This window comes from Eurypyga helias, unplaced genomic scaffold, assembly GCF_000690775.1.
Source record: "Eurypyga helias isolate BGI_N326 unplaced genomic scaffold, ASM69077v1 scaffold6945, whole genome shotgun sequence".
Taxonomy (NCBI): Eukaryota; Metazoa; Chordata; class Aves; order Eurypygiformes; family Eurypygidae; genus Eurypyga; species Eurypyga helias.
Genome location: NW_010249429.1, coordinates 26,024 through 37,490, shown reverse-complemented (window position 1 = coordinate 37,490; position 11,467 = coordinate 26,024). Strand labels below are relative to the sequence as shown.

The window sequence follows — 11,467 nt, the reverse complement described above, 5'->3', positions numbered from 1 at the left end:
GAATGGGAAACCACAGAAATAACAGGCATGAACTTATTTTGTGATTCAGCAGCATTTCTGAAAGATTCCTGGCGAATGCAGAGCCCTGCTGAAACTTCTTAAAAGTGGTGAGAAATATGTATATAAAGTTATATTAGACAGAGTTGTTCTTTTTCTTCTCTCCCTTTTTCAGCTCAGTTCTACCCATTTCTCCCTCTCCTTCCCGTTTGTATGCTTTGAAGCTTGGTTAATTTATTTTGCTTCTTCAGCTAATGCCAAATTTGAAGTTAAAAAAGCTGATAAAACTGAACAATTTTACGAACAACGGGAAAGAACCTCTTGGTACCTGAAGTTCAGATACAAGTAGCATCGATTTTCCACTGCTTTAAAATGCAAATAGAACAAAAGACCCAACGAAGTGGAACAGGGAACAGGAGGCAATTCGGGAACACAACGATTAGAGAGAAGAAAACAGAGAGGAGTCCAGAGGAGAGGTGTGCTGCTAGCAGTCTAATTTCCTATTTCACTTTTACAACAGAACAGACCACAACAATCATTAAACAAACCACTTGAAGACCCAAGTCTTATCTCAAACAACACACTGTGTACTACATTCTTCCAACTCCTTCAATTAATTTTATAGATTCTGCTTGAATCTGCGTATTCTGCTTATAAGACTTCCCACGCAGAAGGAAAAGCGCAGCCACTCCTCCATACACCGCTACTTTATTCGAGATTCCCGCACGCACCTGCTGCAAATCTGGGATTTGTTCTAGGATATTTTCATCACTTTCCCATTTGAACATCAGGTCTTAAAGTGTTTCTATTATTACTTTTGATTCCTCAAAGTGGTGGTGACAAATGATTAACTGGTACAGTAATCTTTGCACATGGAAGATTTCCCATTTCTAATTACACAGGAACAGGCCTACATTTAGTACCGTATTTATTTTAAAACAGATTTAAATTACAGCCAGAAGTACGTCCTTCAAAAAAGGCAAAAACACACGTGCATTTTTATTATTAGACACGAACCCAGTCCTATTAAATTCAGTGGGAATACGCACCTACCTTTACAAAAGGGGAACAACTTTTGCATACACAAGCAGGGCCCTCAAACTCAATTTAATGGCAACTTGAGGCCTAGAAGTCTCAAGCCCTTTGTCATAAGGGCCTAAAGCTGACCTAACGCAAGTGAGGAAACGAACTTTGTCTCGTTCGGGTTTTTTTAAGACACAGTGATGCCAAATGTTTGCCTGTCAGTACCACAGTGGGTACCCCACACCCCTGCCAGCTTTACACTACCTGTCAAAAGGCAGTCTTTTTACACTAAGGGAAACTCACTTTGCAGTTGCACGTCTTTATTAACTGTTGTGTTGGTTCCAGTCCGCAGGATCTTGTAAACAGCCCCACCGGGCCAGCCAGTGTCCCCCCGCCCCAGTGGCGCTGGCGGGGACGGGGCAGTCTGACAGGCGCGACCCGGAAGCTGTTGGGGGTGGGCAGCGCAGTCTCCGTCCGCACAAATCAGCAGGGATTGGGGTGATCAGCAGAGAAGAAGCATCTTTTGTCAGAGAAATTGGCCTGGGAGTGGGGGCTGGAGGGTTCTTTCTCCCCGTTCTCAGCTCCCGGGCTCAGGGAGGGTTTCCCTCTCAATTTGGATTTTCTTTGCTGTGTCGGTCCACAGGTGATGAGACCCTGTATCATTTGTTCTATTTTTTGGTTCTTTTAATTACCTATTAGCAGTTGAATTGTTAGTAACTCCATGTTTCATTTATATAATTAAGTAGTTCTTAATATTACGAGCCTCCCTTGTTTTTCCTCAGACCCTTCCTCACTGGGGGGTGAGCAGCAGAGTCACTGTTGGTGCTTAATTGCCAGAGAGGGCTAAACCGCAACAACTGTTACATTTTATGACTTATGTAAATACATAATGCTATATGTATTTATGACTTTCAAAACTTCAAGGTTATTCTGGAGTCACCTTTCTGTGGTTATGGATAAGCTAATTCATACATTGCAATAAATATGCAATTGACCAGAAAATAGTTCTCTGAATCCCAAATCCAGGCATCCTTAGATCAAGTGGTTTATATTATGCTTTCACTTCTGAAACTATCTTCATGCTTCTGTCCCTCTGGTAGAGTATGAATTGCTTTTAAGAACTGAAACTAGATATTTGCACTTCATTTGACTTTTCCATACTAATCTGTTTTCATAGCTGGTGCTGTATTTTTGTAAAGTACTTGTGTTTAGGCTTGCATATGGTTACTGACTTCCTTATCAACAAATCTGGAGTGATCACACTGTACATATGATGGCTTTAAGGAAATAAAATGCTTCCCAACTGGGGACGCGAGAACAAAACAATTCATCCTACATTCTCTCAGGTACAGCATCACTTTCAAGCCTGAATCAGAAACACACAGAGACACGGATCTAAAATGACCAACCACTTTGACTGTGCAGAAAGCTGGTAGGTGGCACAGAGATTTATCTATTGCACAATTCTAAATTTGATCCTTAATCCCACATCTAACATGCAAGTCCTACTAAGAGGTGTAACTAGCTCATAATTTTTTGTTCCCTAGGGCTTTGAAATGAAGAGTGAAAAAGGAGCTTTTGTGTAAATCATTCCTAGAAACTGACTGGTCTTCAGCATCCAGCAACACAAGTGCGCAGTGAAACACAGCACAGCACCTTGTTTTCAACCACCTCAACCACGAGCAGAATGCGCAACCCCAAGTGTAAAATAACCAGAATGTTTTTAATTTCAAAATATTTGGGAGTCTCTGTTACCTGAATGCCAATACTCCAATGCCACTACAAAACTCAGGCTTTGCACTAACTTCTTGCCAAACCCTTGTATCTACAGGCTGATCTGGTGTTGTTTCAGGCCTTTTAATAAACTGCGTACAAAGTAAATGCACTTCTAAGTGAACAGTTCTCAAGTTCTACAACATTTGGGCGCCCACGCTTCAGAGACACATTTCAATTGATATTTTATCCAATTATGCATTTAAAACAATTTATTGAGATTTGAATCTAAACCACAAGTCTTACGAGAAAGGATGACTTCCATTTTCTTTCCCCCTAGCAGAGACTCAATTCAAGCCACATATGGTACATTTTGTACCTTCCCATCACTCATGAACTAGAACAATCTAGGGAGATTACATCCAAAAATGTCAACCAAAATGAAGTAAAACAGAAACACGTAAGTTAAAACTAGTATGTTAGTTTGGTACGGTTCTTGCGCTGATACAGATTACCTGTATCCTAAAGTCTCCCATAAGTAGTTCACAAAAACCCAAATCTCAGCTTCTACTCTAATTGGACCTAAAAGTTTCGGAGCCCCTTATTATTTGAAATGTATCAATGAAGGTGACAAGAAATAACTAAATCTTCCCCAGATCCAAAATGATAATGAAGACTCCTAACACCAAAGATTATTTCTCCTAAAGGAAGCCTGCAACGTTGTGGTAAGTAAAAATATTAAAAAAATGTTCCACAAAGGAAACTTCTAGATCTGCTTTTGCTGCTCCCGTTGTTCTCGTCTACAGCTTGAGGAAATTTATGACTTCCTCCTTCTGCTTGTACCACTAAGAAATCTTCCAGAATACAAGTCTCCCCAATCCTCTGCCTACACATGTATGTACGTTGAGGTGAATGAGATGAAAATACAAGTCCTTTTGTCTGGGGGAAGGGAATACTCCCCCAGACCTTTTCTTTTTTTAAAATACTCTTCTAAAGTGGCTATAAAAAGCATGTTTGTGCTTCTCTGCTATTTATACTGTATAGGAAGAAGGCCTGAAAATTGGCAGCAGGCATTTCTGCATATTTTGTGCCTCAGAAATACACGTATGCCAAGAATTTTCATCTGTGGTTTCACTGCAGAAATCCTCAGATTTCTAGGAATAGGAGGGGGAAAATTTGTTTCATTCCTCTGCTAGAGGACACACTGCCACACCTCTACTATGGCAAATAATAAGCATGTCAGGAGTTTGAATTTAAAAATGACTTTTTTAAAGGTATTTGAATAAAAATCTTTTCAAACCTCAATTTTTTAGAAGAATCTGAGAACCCAGAGATAACATTTTAGCACAAAACACATGGAAAATCTTCTTTTAAAAGGAAAAAAACCTAACAAAATTAAAAAAAAAAAAAAAACAGGCCTATTTCAGATCATTCTTTTATATGTATTGGGTTTGTGTGGCAAGGTTTTGGCAGCAGGGGGGCTAGAGGTGTGGCTTCTGTGAGAAACTGCTGGAAGCTTCCCCTAAGTTGAGCCTGTTTTGCCCATGACAGTAATTGCTGAGTGATGTCTCCCTGTCCCTGTCTGGATTCACAAGTTTTTTATTATCATTTCTCTCCCCTGCCCAGCTGAGGAGGGGAGTGATAGAGCAGCTTTGGTGGGCACCTGGACTCCAGCCAGGGTCAACCCACCACAATATACACAAAGCAGTAATAAAGATCAAAACAGATCTTTTCTTCCACACTGGTGACCGTTAGAGAAAGTGCTGCTGAGATGGAAAGGCTGGTATTTCATACAAGTAATATTAAAAATTTGCACTTTACTGCTATTCCACTGGAAAATGGTGGAGGGAGTAACACAATTCTCAGCAGGCAAATACTCCCACACGTTGCCTCCATGTGAAAATCTTGAGGCTATCAACCACCAGCTGCCCAGAGACATTAGCTACAAACCAAAGCCTTGTGTCACAGCCAAGTGAACTTTTCTTTAGGTCAACACGAAGATTTACTAGCACTCAGAACAGTATACACCAACTTCAAGCAAAAACCCAAGATAGCCCTATCAGCTCCATATTTCAGTTCCTCCCACCTGAATTGACTTCTCTTGTCTAAGTCAACTAATGCACAATTCAACAGCCTTGACTTACTGTGAGATGTGAGTTATTGGGGTCAGCAGTGTCTCAGCCTCCAGGTCAAGCTCATCAGCAAAGCTGTTGGTCCTGATGAAGGGTCCTGTGTTCACATCTAAAAACGTCGGGTTTTTCTTCACTGTGAGGAAACATGCAGGTAACAGTTAAAGCAATAGCATTAGGCTGTGTCAAGAAAGGTCTACCACTCATTTGGATCTCTGAAATACCATACATTTTAACAGAATACTGAAAAAAAATTACTCAAAAAAATTGCATATACTGCAACAATACTGAAAAGTAAAATTTTAACTCCTACCTGAAGAATTTCAACTTCTGCTGAAGACTTAAAACAATATATTAATTTTCTTAGTTCATACTCCTTATACACTAGAATGTAGAATATCTATGTCACAGGCAGCTTTATGTGTTGTAAAATTTATCGTACAATACTTAGCCGTACCACAGACCACCAGTGTACAGCAACAGTGCCTGAATGCAATTCAGTGACAAAATCACTTCTTTTTATATCATCTATACTTCATGTTACAGTTTATAATACCACTTTCTGGGGTGTAATTACTGTGACTAAGATCAAGAAATCAGGCCTAGATCAACAACGGATCCGAGGCGTTTTCACGGTGAGCAGTCAGCTCCTGTCACACACTGAGCCAGTCTAGGGGTTCCCTTTGTCCCCCTCACACTTAGGAACAAGGATGCCTCATCTTTGAGCCAAGACATGAGACAGGTGGCAAGATGTTCCATTCATCCAAGATGAAGTCCTTGGCAGAAAGGCCATTTCACAAAACTTCAGATACTGAAAATTTTTAGTGGCAAAATTTCTTGTATACCAACACTTTCAGGCATCCAAGAAATTGGGCAGAGCATTACGTATTTCATTTTTAAATTCAGACTCCTAAATTCTGACAGACTAACATTAAGAGCCCTAAGTGCTTTTTCCAGCATGGTCCTAGCATTCGTTACAGAAACCAGAAAATTTGCACGTAAAGAAAACCACTACTGTATTTGTACATGACTGTAAATGAATTCTATAGAGAATAAAACCAAGTAAAATTCTGTAGAAATCACACCTGCATAGAAATTTTTATCTGTGCAACTGGCTGGATCCTTCATTTAAATCATTATAATGTTGTAATTTATGAAGTCTCTACTGTAGTAAACAAAATACTTTGCCCTGCCAAAATGCAACATGAAAGCTAAAGGAATACAGCACAAAAAGGTAGCTTAAATGTAGCTGAATATAACAGGGATAGAAGTGAGGTTATGAGGAAACTTTGTTTTAAATGCAACCATTTTACTCAAGGAAGTAGATATCTTCATATGGCAGAAATGGATTTTAAATTTTACAAATAATCAAAAGAGAAAATGTTATTGTATCGTCAGGCACCTGGCCATTCAAAAATCACAGTGGGAAAGTCTGCTCTCCTGCAACTGGAATAGGAGAGGAAGATCTCTGAAATCAGAGAGCAGGGAGGAGGGGAAGGGACAGACAACTGCTAGAAGATTAATTATTAAAAACAGGAGCCACTTGCAGCTCTTGAAAATTCTATAGTAAATTTTAGCAAATGTTGGCTCTCTATTTTTGGTTTTATTATCATGTTATTTAATCATTTTACTTAGGTATCATCCAAGATCACGGCAGTGAAACAAGCAGAATAATTCCAGATTCAGATTTGCAGTAAAACATCTTTAAAATAGACTCCTCCTGGCTTTCACTTAATTAATTTTCACTGTTGTCATTTCTACAAGATACAAATGAAACTTTTCCAGGAACTCACAAGCTTTTCAGTTTTCCTGATGACAAGCTGAACCTAAAGCCATGTAAAGAGTTTGCTGAACGCTCACTACGCTGTGCTTGTGGGAGCTACAGCACACGGTACGGAAGTTGATTTGTGGAAACGGCTGTTCTTGGGTCATGCCGCGTTCCTGCTTTTCAGTTTCTTGGGGGGGAGAGGAGGAGTGGCCCAGTGAAAAAGGGACAAGGCAGCAAGGCTGAACCTCAGCCTATCTGAAAGCGCTGTTACCTGAACACAGAGAGGAACAGCTGCTTAATATGAAGCAAACATGGTATCTCCCTCTCTCTTTTCATTTGAAAATTTTCTTAGAAGATCATAACCAAGCTTGGTCTGTTCTGGTGACCGGTGCAGCCCTTTGCTTTTTAAACTCTCATTATTATGTTGCTGCTTCCAACGTGAAGGAGGAACCACTCCAAAACTCGACCACGCCACCCACTTGCACAGAGAAAGAGGAGGGACCAAGAAAAGAACTTGGCATGAATGAGAGCTTCCCTGCCACGAAGTGCTTTGAAACAAGGCTCAAGCAGAGCACCAGGGAGCACATCCTGCCGCAGCGTATTTTTTAATTTATAAAAATAAATTCATGGCCATTTGACTTTAGAGGAGTCTTTCTCACAAAACAGTATTCAACAAAGGTATGTTAAAAAAGACAGTAGAATTCTAAATAAGTAGGTTAAAGGGAAAAAAGAAGGAAGCTTCAGAAACTCAGTTTCAGTGACTAATGAGTAAAAAGAAACAAGAAACAAGTATAGCAAGGGATATTTACTGTAATTCAGGGGTCCCCAAGCTTGATTTTTTCCATTTTTGATGGGTAGCAGCAGCGACTATGGTAACAGGCATGACTATCCAACTGATAATGCTGAGCCAGGTACTACTTTGAAATGGCAAAAAATACACTCTCTCCACAAACTGAGAACCCCTGCTTTAAAACAGGAACTCTTAACTTTCTGGAAACATTCAAGGCCGGGCTGGATGAGGCTCGGAGCAACTCGATCTAGTCAAAGATGCCCCTGCTCATTGCAGGTGGGTTGAACTAGGTAACATTTAAAGATCCCCTGCAACCCAAACTATTGTGTTTCTATGTACTGTCAACCGAGGATCATGAACACAGTAACAAGAAACTACTGATGGGCTTTCTGTGTTACCAACACAGCAATTTTACATACAATACTACATGGATGCAGATGTTTTTCTGGTCATGGAGTAATAGGCTAGTAAGACAAAATATGTTACGCTTCCTCTTTTGCAAGCACAGACCAAAAATTTAAACCACATAAAAGCATTTTTCATGGAAAATCTGAGTTTTAATTAATGAATTTAGAAAATACCTCTGTTCTGTAAAAATTTTCTTTTTTATTTAAACATTTGCAATTCAAAATGCAAACAACTTTCCAAACTACATTCTACTGACATGCCTATGCTTTCTGTAAAATCCAGCACTTTTAATTTTCTGTGCCACAGTAGGCAACTCCAGACAGAGCATTGCAAAGATTTAGTAATTAACGAAGGTGATGGAGCAATGAAATGTTATGAGCTTTACCTGGAGAGGAAGGAGCACTGGAAGACTGCTGGTCTGCGGAAAAGGGTGGCCAGGAGCGCTGACAATCTGAGTTAGAGTAAAGATGCACATGAAATAGAGACAGGAGACAGGAAAACAATAAAAGCTTCAGACAGGCAGCCGAGGAGATGCAGACATACCTACAATACAGTATGTTGTACTGCAATATCTATGTACTACGGTGGAGAAGTGTTTGTAGGAACCTTTTAGTGTGCACTACATGTTAGCAGAACGTTAAATCGCCACTACAGGAGGTATTGTTGTGCCTTCAAGCCCATCCTTCAGGACACTGTCACCTGCTGCGAGACATTCCTCCCTACATGCCAGTCCCATTTTGAGGAAAGTAATCCATGTGTTTATGCCTTCCTTCCCTGCTTTAGGGTCTCCTCAGGTGTTTCCCTTTCCAAAGCATACAACCTCATATGGGTCAGACCCCTCTTGCTCTAGTTCATACCGTTAAGAGTGTAACTAACTCACACACTGGGACAGAGTCTAAGTTTAAGTCTTAGTGTTAAGGCAAAGAGAAAAACTCTCAAAATCTTAATGTATTGGAGTTCAAAAAAAAAAAAAAATCTGAAAAAATAAGAAAATCTCATTTTGCAAGTGGCCTGTCAGTGTTAGGCACACACTAGCCTTGGGTCTTTGCTGAACTGATGATACCAGGAGAAAGGAGAAGGGGAGAAAAGGAGGTGGAAGCCACTGGTTGTACAAGGTTACTGGCTGGGAAGCCAGATGGGGGATCCAGGAGTGTAAATACATAAATGTAAGCGGGCAGCCCAAAGGCAGGACCAAAATTTACTGAATATGAGGAAGCAGCATACGGATATATGACTAGAAGCTTTTTGAGGACCAAATTAAAGCTGAATAAGCATCCTTTGTTCTTGTACTTCCTAAGTTCTTGTTTCTGAGCATTTGACTTAGCAGCTTCAGTTTTTTGTGTAGATAACCTTATTCCAGTAGGTACAAATACAGTCTCTCCTTTATTTTGAGTCACTGTGAGAACAGTGTTAGGTAACCTCGTGTGTCCACCAAGCTCACACTGCCTGGCTAGGAAACAGAAACGGAGCCTATGTTGGCTGGCAAAGCTCCTCTGATATTTCCCCAAGATGAAGGAATTTCTCCTTCAAGTAAAACAGGTGACTTCATGGCTCCTACTGTTCCCCTGAGCTTGTTCCACCATGGTCACCCCCAACAGAGACGCACCACTTGGAAGACAGGAGAAAAGTGGAATCCAGAAAATGGGCAAATCAAGGATCCATCAGGGGGAGTCAAGGAGACTGTTTGTTTTCTGCTATTTTACCCCCTTAACTGCACCTGTGTTCCATGTGGGTTCAGAGGAGAAACTGAATCTTGTATTTTCAGACAATTTAATCAAAGCCTGAGCATTCTTGCACTTGATCACTGACAAGATGCCTCTCTTGTCTTTAGTGGGTGCACAGCAGACAACTTACAGGTGGCTCAAAGTACTCTCATTAAATCACAGAGGTTTTTTGCCTGGCTCTAATCCTAGAGTCTTTGGGGAACACTCAATTGTTAAGAAAGTGCCTGAGCAAGCACATTAGAAACATCACAGGACTACATAGCTGCTTAAGTGATCACAGAATCCAGACAAACAGTAAAATAAATTATTTAATTTATGGGCCCCCATCTGTTCACAAATATCTGCAGAGCATTTTTACAGGGACAGATGCATGTACTTCAGAATGTAGGATACTGGTGGTCAAACGTGGAAATTTTTCTCCCATCCCAGTCTATTTGTTTAGAAATTAATTCTCAGCTATATGCTCAGATAACTACTGGATGGATTATACTTTGTATGTACATTGTCTTTGTCTATTGGTTATATATACACAAGCAATTTTTCTCAATTATTAAAAAAAGATTATATAGAGTGCTCACTTTTTTCTTTGTAATGAAAAATGTAGGTGAAATTGTGATTGTAAGTGTGAGAATGTACATTTTTGACTGTGTAATGTATTTGGTTGCAGAAGATTTCTTAGAAACTACATGGCACTAGGACACACATGAAAAGCACTGCAAACATGACATTGGCATAAGCTGGCATGCCATAGATAGAATTATTTTCCTCAACTTACCAAGCAATTTTAACATTCCTGTTTGTCCTGTATACTTGTAACAGTTTAGAGAGAGCAGAACACAGATAAAGAAAAAAGGTAAGCGTCAGAAGAAAGTAGAGAAATTCCTTTTACTGAAAGCTATAGAGCTGATTTTTGAAGTGGCAGTAGTAGGCTGCCTGCAAATCATACTGTCCTTTAATCAACTCAGAGACTTAGTGATAAAAGGTGGGAGTTTACAAATCTAAGCAACTGTGCAGTTCATTCATTGGGTTGTTTTGAAGAGAGGTGTCTGTACTCAAAGCCTGAGACACAGACTAAACTTGGTACTTGTCCACCTTTTAACAGCTATGTCATTTCTTCCACCAGGTTCGATTCACAATCATTCCTTAACAGAGGCCAAGAGTGGAAAAGCAGGGACGTAACAGAACAAGACAAGATGGAAGCGTACCAGAAAGTACATGGCAGGTGAGACTTTCTGCTTGGACTAAAATATGCCTGGTGCCAGCCCACATAGCCATCTTATTTCAAAGGTCATTAAATTTAATCAGGTCAGCCAAATTTTTGAGGAGAAAAAAAGCGTAAGTACTTAAGGTATCTATAATCAATAAAACACATCTTAAAAATTAAACCTCATTCTTGCTGCCAAAGTTTAAGCAATACACATTAAAGACTTCTAATAAAACTACATTTGTAAAAAAGCCACATTGTAAATTCAGAGTTATTTTGGAAGTTCATTACAGTCAAAGCAACTACAACTAAGCTATTCATTATAATGTGACTATCAAAATCCTTTCTTCTTTTTCCTCATACTGTACCATTTTGTACAGTGACAGTTAATACAGATGGATCCACATTTATCTTAAGTACTTCTGCTTTCAAAACTTGATTCTCAGCCTATTCCACCGAGCAGATGGCAGGAGCACATGATGGTTTCATGTATCAGACTATGTTCAGTGCAGCCAAGACGTGTCAACCCTTTTTGGTTGAGGTACAAGCACAATACTGACACATCTTGGGTAAATTTCATGTGGAAAAGCTGACAGCTAATCCCTACAGTTTCCATCAGCTGCAGAATTAGGGAATATATGCACCAGCCTCAGAGACAGCAGCTCTTCTGTCAGGCAGAAATGACAAATATGACCACTGCAGTGGTCTGCA

At 39.9% G+C, this 11,467-nt stretch overlaps 1 protein-coding gene across 1 annotated transcript in view; it reads right to left on the bottom strand.

The window, feature by feature from the left end:
- Nucleotides 1-4,873: 4,873 nt before the first annotated feature.
- Nucleotides 4,874-11,467, bottom strand: part of KCNQ1 (potassium voltage-gated channel, KQT-like subfamily, member 1) — a gene marked incomplete at its 5' end in the record, with an annotated part of 24,418 nt that continues 17,824 nt past the window's right edge. The window contains one exon of the mRNA XM_010151346.1: nucleotides 4,874-4,998. Within this exon, the coding sequence (XP_010149648.1) occupies nucleotides 4,874-4,998 (125 nt within the window). The remainder of the gene's footprint in view (nucleotides 4,999-11,467) is intronic.